Source organism: Trichosurus vulpecula, chromosome 6 (genome assembly GCF_011100635.1).
Source record: "Trichosurus vulpecula isolate mTriVul1 chromosome 6, mTriVul1.pri, whole genome shotgun sequence".
NCBI lineage: Eukaryota > Metazoa > Chordata > Mammalia > Diprotodontia > Phalangeridae > Trichosurus > Trichosurus vulpecula.
This window is the reverse complement of record NC_050578.1, coordinates 75,524,715-75,539,914: the sequence shown is the minus strand read 5'-3', so window position 1 is coordinate 75,539,914 and position 15,200 is coordinate 75,524,715. Positions and strand designations below refer to the sequence as shown.

Genomic DNA, 15,200 nt, shown 5'->3' with positions numbered 1-15,200 from the left:
TCTCTTATCTTTCTGCTGTTTCATACTGTCTCAAAACATATTGCTTGTTAAAGTTTACACATCACATTCCTTAACACTGCAATTCTGTCACTCAATTGTTATTCCCTTCTACTACAAAAACCTTAGTTGAGGCCCATGTGGCTTCTCACCTAAACAACTGCTATCACCTCCTGATTGGTCTCCTACCCTCTGATTTCTCCTGGTTTGATTCATCCTGCACACTTCTAATACTCTTCATCATCAGGCCACTCTGTCTGCTCAAGGATCTTCAGTAGTTTTCCATTGCTTATTGAGTAATATTTAAACTCTTTAGCCTGACTTTAAAGAACTGTCCACAACCCACCTCTAATTTCTCTCTCTTTGACTTCCTTCACCCCCATTCTCTACATGTAGATGTAGAGAATGTATCTGTACATGTATCTGTCTTTCGAGTCCTAACTCAAATTCCAGATTCTTTTGTGAAGTCATAATTACGCACCCTAAAATGGATGCAGATAGATAAGGATTGAGAACTGTTTCTTCGATCTTAATTTTTGACCCTTTTGAGGGAATTCTTAACCTGTGCTTGGTGGAAGAAGGAGAGTGGATGAACATTCTGGTTTCTTTACTGACATAAGAAATGTCCAGTGTAAAAATCTTTTTGGTTCTGGCTATCAGCTGTGGAATAATCATATTTACCTAAGATGTCATATATCAAAGAATACATACCTCTTTGTACATATGTGTATACACACCCACACACATCCACACCCACACACACACTGACTTTTATAGAATACTTGAAGGCTTACCAAGCATCTTATACACTTTATCTCATTTGAGCTCCATAACATCTTGTAACAACAATATTGCTAGCAGCTGCTGTGGAGGTGAAAGACCAACAAGAGCACACAGGAGGGCTGCTAGCACAGGCTCTTTGATCTGCTTTTCTAAGGAAAGCAACTTTAAGGGGTTAGAAATCTCACTTTAATTAAGCATACATATATCATTCACTTAGTTGAGGGGAAAAAGCCAGCATCTTGAACTTCAGAGATTATACAAATAGAAATTTTGAGCATACATTACATAAACAGAGCAAATAACACAAACCAGTTGTAACAACAATGCTACTTGTCACTACTGTGGTTGTGTAAGGCTAATAACACCAGCACACAGGAGGGCTGCCAGCACAGGTTGTTTGATGTGCTTTTCTAAGGAAAGCAACTTTAAGGGGTTAACAATCTTACTTTAGCTAAACATACATACATCATTCACTTAGTTCAAGGGGAAAAGTCAGCACCCTGAACTTCAGAGCAAATACAAACAGAAATTACAAACAGAGCAAAATGAATGCAAATCAACACACAGGCTTCCATCTGATCATAGATATCACATACATAATTACCAGAGAGAGAAGCGCCAACATCTGGGTTTTCAAAGCTGGTGGGGCGGGGGGGGGGCTTCCCAAAGTCTCATCACCAACACTCTTTCAATGAGTGTACCCCCAAAAGAAAAACACCAACCTCAGAGCACATATAGCCTGTTCAGGGTCCTGAGGGCTCACTGCCTACTTAGCAAAAGGGGTATGGGAAAGATCTTTAATCACTTGCGCCTATATCATATGCATTGTTTCCAATCAATGACTCTTGATTCAGACAAAGGCAAGACTCATTAAAGGCACTAGATTGCCATAGCATTCAAAAGAAAAAACAGTAAAAAAAGTCCCACCCTTCTTACCATTTCATATTTGAGTCACCCAGGGCTGTTGTGAGACAGGTACTATAGATGTTGTTGTTGAGGCATTTCAATTGTGTCCAACTCTTCATGACCCTATTTGGGGTTTTCTTGGCAAAGATATTGGAGAGGTTTGCCATCTTTTCTCCAGCTCATTTTTCAGATGAGGAATCTGAAGTAAACAGGGTTAATTGACTTGACCAGGGTCACACAGTAAGTGTCTGAAGCTGGATTTGAACTCAAATCCTCCCTACTCCAGGGTGGTCCTCTGTCCACTGTGCCACCTACTTGCCTACATTTTATGGATGGAGAAACTGATTTGAAAGTGGGACTTGAACTCAGGTCTTTCTGACTCCAAGTTCAGCCCTGTCCAGTCCACAGCTTCTCATTACTCTTTATGAGATGGCATGATGCCATACTTTATGACAGTTGTTTCCGTTGTACCTATGCAGCATCATCTCTATTAAAAGGATAGTGTGGAGAAAATTCAGAGCTGAAAATAGGATAAAATTGATTTTTTTTAAAAAGAGGCCAAGAGTTTCAGGTGGAGAATGAGTCATAAGAGCAGATGTTTTACTTAAAGGCACAAATATCCCATTTTCACTTCAAATAAGGTTCAAAGAAATTGAGTAGTAAGGAAGACTTTTAGAAATTATACAAAAAACCTGAATATTGGTGTGATATGTGGATCACAGAAAATCTATAATGCAAACTCAGTTCTTTAAAAATAGATTTTCTTGAGTTTTTCTCCAATCAAATTTTGTATAACTTTTTGTTTAACCTTTCCTTTTTGAAAGCATTATTTTGGGGTAAAAATTCCCCCCTCCCTCGCCCCACAAATATATCTTCTGGGCTATTTTTATTTTTGTAAAAGTTGATCAACTCATAACATCACATTGATTTGCCCAAATCTCCATATTCTTATTTGGGTGCTCATTGGAGATAGGGAGTAGGTCTATGATTTCATTGATAGAGGCAATTTAGATGAGGAAAAAAGAAGCCTTCTACCTTTGAGGGTGGTAGTTTCTTTGCAACTTAAATATAGTCTTAGAGAATTGCCTAGGACATGGAGGGATTAAGTGATTTGCCTAGGGCCAGATTCAGTATGTGTCAGAGACAGGGCTTGATCTTGGGGCTCTGGCTCAGAGGCTAGTCCTTTATCCACTTACCCCAATCCTCTCTGCCTTGTCTCTTTGGTTCTCTTGCGTGAGTTTAGTGGACATCAGTCAGTTATTTCATGCTTTGGTTCTGTTTGTAGAGATGGTTGGACTTTTTTAGACTTGCAAATGGAATCTATGATTCTGTAATGATTGCCATCTTTTTTTATGCCTCATCCTGTCTAGACAGTCAGAAAAGAAAAGAAATGAAGAGGCTGCTCTCTCAGGGGAGGGAGTTCTTTGGATGGAACGTGCCTAGAGTCTGCTATATGGGCAACAACTCCCTTCTAGTAGAAGGATAGAAATCCTGCCAGAACATCCCCCCAGTTTTTTTTAGAGAGGAAGCTATAAAGGTTTCACTCCCTGTCTACCTCATGGTAATTATGCTTGGTGCTCCTCCAGGGGAGGTGGTTCTTTTGATGAACATGCCCGAAGGAAGTCCAGTGGATGGGAGGCAGCACCTGCCTGATGGAAGAATGGCGACGCCCACCAACACGTTCACCCAGCAAGATATCAATGAAGGCATTGTGTGGTACAAGCATTCGGGTCCCCAGGCACAAAGTGATTCCTTCAACTTTCAGGTACCCTTTAGCTCATTATCTCAGTTCCTTGAAGTGTAACTCTAATAACATGTGTGTGTAGAAGATAAATGATACATCAGAGTATCAAGTATAAAAAAATGAATGGGTAATTTTGCGTTGATGTCATAATGAAAGCAAACACTCTTATAAAACCCCTAAGATTGGTGGCTCCATCTGCTGATTTAAAATGCTCTTTCCAAGAGATTTTAATCTATAGTTCTCTACATCACAATAGATCCTTGGGAACAAATACCTCTTCATTTGTTGTAGAAATGTTTATAGGAGAGATTTATTTCAAAATGTCAACAAAAATATGGGATATACTATCTCAACTTATAGTTGAAGCAGTTATGCACATCAAGGACCAGGAATTTTCTTTCTGGTGGCTCTATTTCCACCTAGTTTTCATGGCAATAGACAAAAACACCATTTTGTCCACCAAAACCTTCTTCCAGTGTCTCCCTGTGGCGTAGAGGAGACCTGAGGTTCTTGAAGACTGGACCAGTAAAGTGTATGCTTTGACGTAAAGATGTTAGCTACAAGTTAGCTACAAATGGTAGATTCTTCAGACGACTCTGTGGATATGTCCTGTCACTCAGTAACTAACCAAATAATACTGTACAGGACCTGAGTATGAAGTAACACGGGTGATCTTTAACATGCGTAGTACCCAAATTAATTTAATTTTCTTCTAATTATTCACCTTGGCCTAAAAATGCTCAAAGGCATTTTTGGAAATGCTCTTCGTTCAAATTTCCTTGAAAGTCTGTGTCACATTCTTATGATTAGCCTTGCTAGGCAGTTAGGTGACGCAGTGGAGACAATGCTGGCCCTAGAGTCAAGATCCAAGTTCAGTCTGGCCTCAGACTTTTACTAGCTTTGTGACCCTGGGAAAATCACTTAATCTCTGTTTGCTACAGTTTTCTCATGTGTAAAGTGAGGTTAATAACAGCATCTCCCTTCCAGGGTTATTGTGAGGATCAAGTGAGATGATACTTGTAAAATACTTAATAGAGTGCCTGGCACATAGTAGGTGCTTAAGAAATATTTCATCCCTCCCCATTCCCTACTGGTGGCAAGTCTTTTGTGGTTGGATGCAAACTATTTGAAAGGACTTTGGCTAAGATCAAACTAGCTTTAGGTCTCTAACAAAATACAGGAGATAGATTTGTCTTTTTGTGTGACTCAGACCTTGGTTCTATACACACTCCCCAAGGACGAGTTACAGAAATGCATTGTGTAATGGCAGCATCGCCAGAGGAAGTGTTGAGCTTCCCATGGGGTTTCTCTGAAGGAGACAGAGCTTATTGAAACATGAATTTGGTGAATGTTGTAGAGATGGGTATCAGATCTTGTATTTTTATTTTTATTTTTTGCTAGAAAGAGGGTTTTTACTAATATTCTTTTAACAGATTAAAAAACAAATGCAACAGTGCAACAAGCCTCCTTCCAATGTTCTTTATGTGGAATGAGGTGCCACCATTTGGGGTCACCTTTAGGAACAATTAGAATCAATTGCCATCCAATCCCGAGTCAGATCTTGTATTTTTTATCTAAACCACCTTCCCTAAAATAGTCTGTATAAATATGGGCTTGTGTAAGTGGCCAGTCATTTTCCATTCAGCACTTTGGTGGTATGACATAGATCGAAAATGAGATAAATGTTGGGCTTAAATTTGTTCCTGCCCTTCTCTTTCACCTTTTTGCTTGTTTTATATACTAAATGAGATGAACTGAGCTCCGCAGACTTAATTCTCTTTTCGTTCTGAAATGCTGTCGTGAGCTATCAATATATCCCATCTGTTAGTTTGTGTATTAAAACTCAGGATTTCTGTAATATGTGCCCCATTAAAAGACACTGTGACTTACTTGGGGAGACCAGCCCATTCAGGCACGAGGAAGCCGCTGGTATCTAGGGGATATAGAACAGAGTGTGGAACCTGGCCAGACCTGGGTTTGAATCCTGCCTCTGATGTTGTATTTGGTGGGTGGGGAAAAAAGGAGCAAAAAAGGCAAGAAAAAGCAAATACTCTTACTCTCCCTGAAGTGGTTTAGATAGTCTTGGGAACAATAACCCTTCTCCTCCACCAAGTCACCATCACATACCATCAGACTCAATGCACTACTTAATTTTGCTCAATTCTTCCTCCCTCCCTCCTCCCCTCCCTCCCCCCTTCCTTCTGCAAGTCTGGGAGGTTTTACAGTTGAGCAAACTGAGGCAGAAATCCTTCAAGCCGCTTGCCCACATAGCTAATAAGTGTCTGAGCCTGAATTTCAGCTCAGGACCTCCTGACTCCAAGCCTAGTGCTCCCATTCACTGCGCCACCAGCTGCCTCAAAACTATCAACTGTGTTACCTAGCTGGCTCAAGTGTATGAAGTAGTATAACAAGAAGACCAGGTTGGTCTTGAGTATATCTCAAAGTGAACATGTTCCCATCTAAATACAGATTAGGGTCTTACCTCTCTGTCCTGCCATTACAGGTGTCCAGTATGACTGCCCCCCAGGCCCATCTGGAGAACCAAGTATTCAACATTGCCATCTTGCCAAAGACACCTGAACCTGCAAAGCTTTTCCTGGGAGCCAATCTGCATATGACTGTGAGTTTGGTCTGTCGTTCCTTTAGACAGGAGAAACAGTGCAGTGGGAATGAAAATGTGCCTTCCTTCACACTAGGTGAAGTCCTAACTTCACAACAATCTCATTCATCACATTTTCCATTGGCTGCGGAGAGAATCACAGGATCTCAGAGTGTTGAAGCCATTATGTAGAATGTGGTGGTTATCCAACCTCTTATTGAATACTCTCAAGATGGGGGATCGATTAACTCACAAGACAACCCACTCTATTTTTAGGACATTTTCTTTTATGTCAAACCTAAATAAATCTGCCTCTCTAAAACATTTTCCCATTGCTCCTAGTTCTGTCTGTCCTCTGGATCTCATCCCTTCATGTGACTGTTAAGCCATGGGAAGCCCTTTTGCATATTTTGATGCTGTGCTCTTCCTAAATGTCAGGTTTTATATTTGTGCCTATAATGCCTAGGGGTTCTGGTTTTGGCCCATTGTTGAGATACTTTGGAATCCTGGTTTTTATCAAATTATTTTGTTTTCTAGGTTTGCATCAGTTGCAGTTTGATAAGCAGGTCTTTATCCAAGCTGCTGATAATAGCACCAAAATGATAAAGAGTGTTTGCTTTGCTATCCATAGAGCATTCTCTGTGTATGCATATATGTGCATATATACAGACATATTTTTGTGTATTTGTATTTATGCATAAATATATGTGTAGTTAGTATTATTATTAGAGACCTCCCTACATGTTGATATTAACACTCTTTGGGTGAGGTTTTTTTGGCCAGCTATAAATCCACATCTCTTGTTATTCATCTCACATTTCTCTTTCTTGTCCACAAGAATATTATGACTTTGCCTTACTGAAATCATAATATGGTGTAATTCACAGCTGCTGTCTGAGGGCATAGCTGAGAACAGAGGCATCAGGAAATGAACATAATATTCAAATATTTTAGATATTGTCTTCTCAGCATGGGATATAACAAGGCTGTCACTTGCCTCTGGTACCTCCTGCTGATATCAGGCAGGAAAGAAGGAGATTGACAGAGAACACACATTCAGGTCTGACTGATGTTGAGAGGAAGAAAGCCAGAGAGATGGAGACTGAGTTAGAAGGGGAAAAAAATAAGAGGAGAAGAGTAGCCTAAGCCTGTTCTGGGAGACAATTTGGAATCATGCCGGGAAAGTCACTGCACCACCTGGGTTTGTCATGAAGGAGCTGTGGGCAGCCCATTGATGTTCTTGATGGATCTGTGAATGAGTCCACAGCGTTTGGATTTATGCATGAAAAGTCACTGAAGGGTGCATACCCCTGGGCCCAGCTATATAGCTGCCACACCTGTATACCAAAGAGATCAGAGAAAGCAGAAAAGGGACTATATGTGTAAAAAATATTTATAGCAGCTCTTTGTGCAGTGGGATGCCCATCAGTTGGGGAATGGCTGAACAAATTATGGTATCTGGATGTGATGGAATAGTATTACGCTAGAAAATATGGAGAAAAGGTCATTTCAGTGAGGCATAGAAAGTCTTGTATGAACTGATGCAGAGTGAAGCGAGCAGAACCACTATGACATCAGTATTATAAAAATGAACCATTTTGAAAGACTTAAAACTTAGGTACTCTGATCACCTAAATGGACACTATTGTGCTATAGAGAAAAGTGAACACAAGAGAGTCAGAGAAAGCTTGGAAGTTGCTTTAGTAATAGCAGGGGAAGAACTGGCTGGATTCCTTTGGGGAAATTGTAAAGCTTCTTTAATGACCCCAAGCTTTTCATGAAAGCTTGCCTTATCTTTTCACCGCTGATATTTCACCAGCATTGTTACATGATGAGACATGGACTACAGTTGTCTCCAGGAAAATTTAAAATGCGTATCCTAGGAAAATGGAGAGCCACTGGTAATAAGTGACTGAAGCCAGATTTGAACTTGGGTCTTCCAGACTCCAGGCTCAGGGATCTATCCTCTATGCCATCCACATACCTTATTAGAAGACTTCCTAAGTAAACAGACCAGCAGCACAAGAACCATAATTTCAATGAAATCAGCACTAAAAAGCGGCTGAACGTGGATTAATTAGAGTAACTCATCTTGGTCTTGGAGAACAAATGATAAAATGCATTTCCCTTTTTTTCTAGAGAGGTAGGGGACTATGGGATGTATGGGCATGGACTGTGGCATCTAGAATCATGCACGTGCCACCTGATATGGACTCCTTGGCAGTTGGCTTTGCTATACTCTTTTTCTTATAAGGGATAGTTCACTGGTAATGGTGGGTTGGGAAGGCCAAGGATATAGGGAGCATTTTGGAATATGACAATAGTGTAAAATTTAAAAAAAGAAATGTAAGTTTAGTTCTCAGTTCCCCTCCCTTGCCTCTCAGGGCTGGAAGAATCAGGCCAGAGCTGAGACATCTTACTCCTAAAGTAGTCTGTCCTCCTAAATAAGAAGGAAGTATCCATAAATGGTCTTTGGCTCTTGGGTGCCATAAGGTCATGCATCCTTCATTGCTAATAGCTTGAGGTCCAGCACTTCGGAGAGATCCTCCCTCAGGCTTGAAGGCCACCTAGTCTCTAGCCATTCCCCAGTTCTTGGTGTCTACGCTGCCCCCTGAGCATTCCGTGACAGGTAGGATCATATCATTATGTTCTCAGGGCACAACGGATGGATGAGATCAGAAAAGTGGCGGCTGTCTTTGAAGAGAAAGCCTTCCTTCTGATCTGATCCTTCTCCTCTGGAATATTATAACCTTTTACTCTTTGGCAGATGCTGACTCCTGTTAAGCCCTGGAGTGCATGGAGCTCTCGTTAATGATAATGCTGTCTCGCTAAGTGTATAAGCCGGACGCCTTCCAACAGGATGCCCCATTTAGTGGGTGCCCCCATATTTGTTCATAACTGCATTTTGAGCTTGCAGGCTTGAACCACAACAAAGAGAACAACTACCACTTCAGGAATGATGGGTTTTGTATGAGACAGAGACAAAAAGGGAAAAAGTAGAGTGTTTTTAATGAATAGGTGGTGTTGACATTCACACTGTAAATAATAATATAAAGAAATCATAATTCATCAGCACTATAAAATGCATAATTTATCATTCTGACTAGAGGAACTTGGGTTAATTTTTTTTGGAAACTTTACTCATATACACAAATATTTATGTATACACACATACACTCATGCACACATATATCTATGTATACACACATATACTCATACATACATACATATAGGTTCTTTGCCCCTGGGAAAGATTTTAGGGCAGAGGTGGGGAACCTGTGGTCTTGAGGCTACACGTGGCCTTCTAGGTCCTTGAGTGTGTGCAGCCTTTTGACTGAGTCTAAGTTTTATAGAACAAATCCTTTTATTAAGGAGATTTGTTTTGTGAAGTTTAGATTCAGTCGAAGGGCCACACTTAAGGCCCTAGAGGGCCACATGTGGCCTCAAGGCCATAGGTTCCCCATCCCTTCTTTAGGGCCTAGTGAAGAGAGTGGGGGGACCAAAAATCGAGAGGATCTGGGCCTGACTCCTGTTTAACCGTAAGAGTGGCTAATGGCAGGTCACTAAATCTGAATTTCAATTTCCTCATCCGTAAAATAAGGATAATAAAATAAAAGTCACCTAACCTCACAAGGTTGTTAAGAGGTCCAAATGAATTAATGTTCATAAGGCCAGTCAGTCAACGAGCATTTATTAAGTGCCTATGGTATGCCAGTGTAGTGAGAATAAATTTGTTACCTTAATAAGGTAGTAGGACTAAGTCCATCAACTCGGCATAATTAACTCTTATCTTGTTTTAGGCTTCCGTTTTGTGACTGAGTTGTTTTGAGTAATTTGTTTTTCTATAAGTTGGTTTTTAATCCCAAGATGAGCAGTTGTGTGATATTGTAATGGCAGTAATAATAGCTAACATTGATATGGTATGACATAGTAAACCATATGTATGTTCTTAAACAATTGTCAACCCTCCGATAAGAGAGACCAGCAATAGAAAAAATATTATAAATAACTTTATTAGTAGTCTACCAATCATTAGGTGATAAATGATTTAAGAACGTTCATAACTAAAAATATAAAAAAAATTCCACTAGAGTCCCCAACCATCAGCTTGCTCCTAGGGCACAATCAGGACTGGTTAGGGTAAGACATGGTCTGGCTCTTTCATTATCCACACTTGAGATTCAAGCAGCCCTCAGTCATTGGAGGGTGGCACTGTTTGATGAAGATTTGCCAGATAATCACTTTGAGGGAAAGCATCTTTAGGAAAATATAAGCAGCAAAATAAACAAGAGTGGCATGAGAGATAGGATGGTGTAGTGGAGAGGGCATTGGACTTGGGAGTCAGATGGGTTTGAATCACACCCTAGACAGCTGCGTGACCTTGGCCAATCTATCTACCCTCACTTCCTAATTCACAGGATAAGGCAAATTGGGTCCACTGGTCTCCATGATCCTTCTAAGTATCTCATCTTCATCCACATGGCACTGATTTCTTCTGCTGGATCTCTACATGTTTAAAGCTTTCCATTCCCCATAGCTGGGAGATTATTGAGCATTCAGGATGGCAATATTTATGTTTTTTACACTGTTCTCAAATTTGTAATGATCAATTTTATGTCCAGGTAATTGTGTCCACAGTTCTATCAGTATTGACGATCTGGTTCAATGCAGTTTATCTGCTGACTTCTCAAAGGCATTTTTAGAATTTGTAATTGTAGCTCAGGGAGGTGTTCTCTGTTAGTTGGTTAAGAGTAGCAAGCTTCCATTATGTCTTAATGCAGACTTAGGAAGGTTCAGGATGCCAAGATCCAATGCAAGGAAACATGGAGCCCACAACACGACAGAAAAGCAATCTGGTCTCATTGAAACCTGCTCACGTTAACAAGGGCACTTAGAGAGAGTGGCAGGCGCAGGCCGAGAGGGAAATTAGACACATAGTCCCTGGGGGGAATGGGGCACCCCAAAGTAACTTCTTAGGGGGTTTCATAGGGTTCTTACATAGACTGGGCGAGGGGAGCCAGGAGCTTGGAACCTAAAACTTGGGCTGATTCATGCTAGTGGAGGGTGGGACTTCTGGGCAATTGTTGGCTTGCAGATATTCACATTTCTTACTTTCCAGAAAAAGGGCTCTGGGCTGTTACAGCTGTTCTTAGTCTAACATGGTGGCTCTGTTGTTTTTTTTTTAACTTTCCTGGGGCTTCTTCATTTAGCAGGTGGGGGGACTACTGGGGTCATTACACAGTAAATAATTCTGATCATGTCTTCCTGGACTCCAGAGAGTTAAATTTCTGCAACTTGCCTTGACACGTAGCATATTTTCCACCAAGTCATTGCATAATCTGTGAAGATTAAGATGTGTTGGTTCTTTGAGCACAGCCTTTCTATAATTTCTGGTGGCAATGATATGATGCTGAGTCATTATTATAAACCCCTTCATTTCTATAAACAAATCTGCACCACTCAGTCATTTGAGTGACGCTGGTTTATCCAGTTGTTGTCTGAGTTCATGTGGCTGCTACCCATAAAGCCCTTTTGGGTGTTACCCTTGGGTCCTGGCTATTTCATAGGGTCCCCACAGAGATAAGCAACTTCTGGTAATATTCAACAAATTCATCTCAAATGCCACATCTTGGCCTTTTTGCAACACTTGACCCTGTTGATCACTTCCTCTTTCTGAATACTCTCTTCTGTTTCTGAATACTCTCTCCTCTTTGGGTTTTCATGTTTCTCTCTCTCTCTCTCTCTCTCTCTCTCTCTCTCTCTCTCTCTCTCTCTCTCTCTCTCTTTCTTTCTCTCCCTCTCTCTCTCTCTCTCTCTCTCTGTCTCTCTCTCTCTTCCCCCCTCCTTCCCCCCGCTCTCTCTCACTACCCCCCCTCCCCCTCTCTCTCCCTCTCCCTCCTCCTCCTCTTCTCTCTCTCTCTCTCTTTCTCTCCCTCTCTCTCTCTCTCTCTCTCTCTCTCTCTGTCTCTCTCCCTCTCCCTACCTCTTCTCTCCCTCTCCCCCCTCTCCCCCTTCTCCCTCTCTCTCTCTCTCCCTCCTCCTCTTCTCTCTCTCTCTCCCTCCCTCTCCCTTTCTCCTCTCTTCTCTCTCTCTCGCCACCTCTTTTCCCCTTCCTCATCCCATTCTGCCATCTCCTAGTCTCTCTGTCTCCCCGCCCCTTCGTCTCTCTCTCTCACCCACCTGTCTCTCCCTGTCTGTCTTCTGTGTGTGTCTCTCTCCCCTCCTCCATCTCATCCCCTTTCCCTCCCTTCTTTCCTTTCCTTTTCTCTTTTCCTTCACCTCCCCTCTCTCTTCTCTTTTCCCTCCTTCCCCCCTCCCATCTCCCTCTGCACCTTCTTAATCTTCTCTGGATCTTTATCCATGTCATACCTGACCACAGGCTCTGGGTATACCCTAAGGCTTTCTCCTGGCCTCTCCTCTCTTTTCTCCCTATAACCTCTCACCTGGTGATCTTACCAGCTTCCATGCACTCAATCAGAATCTCTGCAGATAACTCCAAGTTCTATATACCCAGCCCAACTTCCTCTTGAGTTCCTGTCCCATATCATAGACTGCCTAGTGAACATTTTGAACTAGAGATCCCAGAAGCCTCTCAAACTCTCAGAAGATAACTCATGATATTTCTTCTGAAACTCACCTCTCTTCCAAATTCCCATATTAGTGTAGTTGAGCACATCTGTATCTTTCTAACCACCCAGGCCTACCTTGTGTCATTCCTGACTCGTCACTCTCACAGAATTTTATAAGTGAGGAATCTTACTAACAAGTTATCTATGTATATAGTGTATATACATAAACATATATTTATGTATATAATGTGTAAAAACAAAATCAGAGTAGTTCCAAAATGCATTAATCTAATGTGAATCAAAATGAACAAAAAACATTTATCAAGAATTTATTGTGTGTCAGGCACCATGTTAAATTTTTGAATCACTCAGGAGACAAATATAGCTATAAGGAGTATGTTTTTATACTTAATAATGTATGAATTATATTTAGAATATTATTCCATAAATGATTAAAAAATAAATATAGAGTATACATTTTAACCGGAAAATGAAAGATGATCATTTAAAGGTAAAAGTAAACCTCAGACAGTCATACACTCCAACACTTGTGTATACTGATCTCTGTGCCTCCTCTGTCCAGAGTCCTAGGAAGTCACTTCAAAGGCCTGGCAAGAATTAGGAAAGGTAGTTCATTTCTATAGCTCCTAACCTAGTCTCTATTAAATCCCAAATCAGACTGTTTATTGTCATTTGGCAAGTACTGTGCCTGTATGTGTGTGCATACATAGGCTCCCCATCCCTGGGAACAAATCATTCTGGGAAGTTTGGATTCAGTCAGAGGGCTGCTCTTGAGGACCTAGAGGGCCACACAGTTCCTCACTCTTGGGCCCTTTCCTAAGGTCACTTGGGTTTTAATTAGGGCGTTTCAGATTTTTAGTTGTCTGGACTAAAAATAAGTTTTGTGGCCCAAGGAGTAGCTGAAGCTGCTGGGGGAGGGGCTTCATTGGACATTATATAGCTAGTCCCAACTGTGTATGTGCATTTTTAAATTTGTTTTTGTTACTTAACTGCTTTCAGGATGAGAAACTAGCTCCTGTTTACTTCGTTGATTTTCCTAGCTCATTACATTCCAACAACCTGAAACATGACCCTTTACTAAAGGGAATTTGTCCTGACCTGCAAAAGATGTTTCTTCCAGGGACAAGTGTGCCTCAGGGGCAGTTCCAAAGCAGCTGGAGCATTCAGTCTTTTCTAATAGACTGCAGCCCCTCTCCTCCTTCTGTATGACTGGGCTCAGTTTAATCCTTCTCACAATGAGCAAATTCCTTCTAAATGAAGCTGGGCTTTAAAGTGGAGAGGAGTCTGTCTTGTTCTCAGATATAGTGGCATTAGAAAAGTTTGGAATGGTATCCCCTTCCTGTGCCCCAAGGCAGTTTGAGTAGCTGAGGAAAAAAAACACACATGTATGGGCTGCTTTTATTTGTTTTTCTCTGCTGATTTGCGCACCCCCACCTCGCTGGCACTTCCTCCACCAATGTTAAAACTGGCTACAGGAACTCAAAATTTCATGAAGTGGAGGATGCGAAGGTGAAGAATAGGGAGGGCTGAGCTGCAGAAGGTGAAGAAACTACTTTTGGTGAAGTGAAGTTTTACCACAGCTAGCTAAGGCAGAAGGAATTGGAACCTGCCTTCCTGACTGCCTAATTCAAGAACTTGAATCCTTCCTTTTTCCTGTGTAGTATCCATTAAGGGTTAATAGACTGTGCATATATGTTTAGTGGCCTGGGGAGCTAAGATTGTTGGAGAGAGATGACATTTTTTAGCTCCTTTTAAATTTAAAAATCTGTGGAGGGGGGTGGAAAGGGGTTGGAGAGGATAAGGAAATTTAGCTATTATAAGTGGTCTTTTGTTTTTTAAATCCGATTTACAAAAGAATCCCTGAAGTGTGGAAGTGAGCCTGATTGTGTAGTTAGGGGCAGTTTGCCTGGTTTTCACAGTAGAACCACATGTAATTAAATTTCCAAGTAGAAAAGCTAGAGGGGAGAGGGAAGTGGAGCAGTGATAGAGCTGAAGAAAAAGGAAGAAAGGAAGGAAGAAAGAAAGAGGGAAGGAAGGAAAGAACAAGTTAGTGAAACATGAAAAAATATGCGAAAGAGTAATAGGAATAGTAATAATGGTAATAGCCAACATTTATAAGTACCTCCTATGTGCCTTACAAATATTACATTGGATCCTCAGCAACTCCGTGAGGTGGCTGCTGTTATTAACCCTCGTTTCACAATTGAGGAAACTGAGGCAGACAGGTTGAGTTACTTGGTAGGAAGCGCCTGAGGCCAGATATGAATTAAAGTCTTCCAGACCGACCCAATGTCCTATTTACTGCTACCCACCTGTGTTTCTAGAACACAAACAGTACAGTGTTAATACTACTGTATTAAACTTAATTTATCTGTTAATCTTTATGTAATAAATACACAATCTCTATGTATGAAAGTTCATATACAACCTTCTTTTTCTCTTCTTTTTATATGCATGTATTCATTTATTGATATTTGCCATGTCTATAATCTTGAAAAAGAAAGGGCATTGGGAGAGAGTGAGCTCTCCAGCATCTCAGTCCTCACAGAGCAGGGTTCTCAGGAGCAATCAAAACCTAATT

The 15,200-nt window shown here is 41.1% G+C and overlaps 1 protein-coding gene across 1 annotated transcript in view; it reads left to right on the top strand.

Annotated features, from left to right (window-relative positions):
* FRAS1 (Fraser extracellular matrix complex subunit 1) overlaps positions 1-15,200 on the top strand; it is a 352,531-nt gene that overhangs the window by 199,946 nt on the left and 137,385 nt on the right. Inside the window, 2 exon segments of the mRNA XM_036764965.1 lie at positions 3,273-3,451; positions 5,934-6,050. Of these exon segments, the coding sequence (XP_036620860.1) occupies positions 3,273-3,451; positions 5,934-6,050 (296 nt within the window).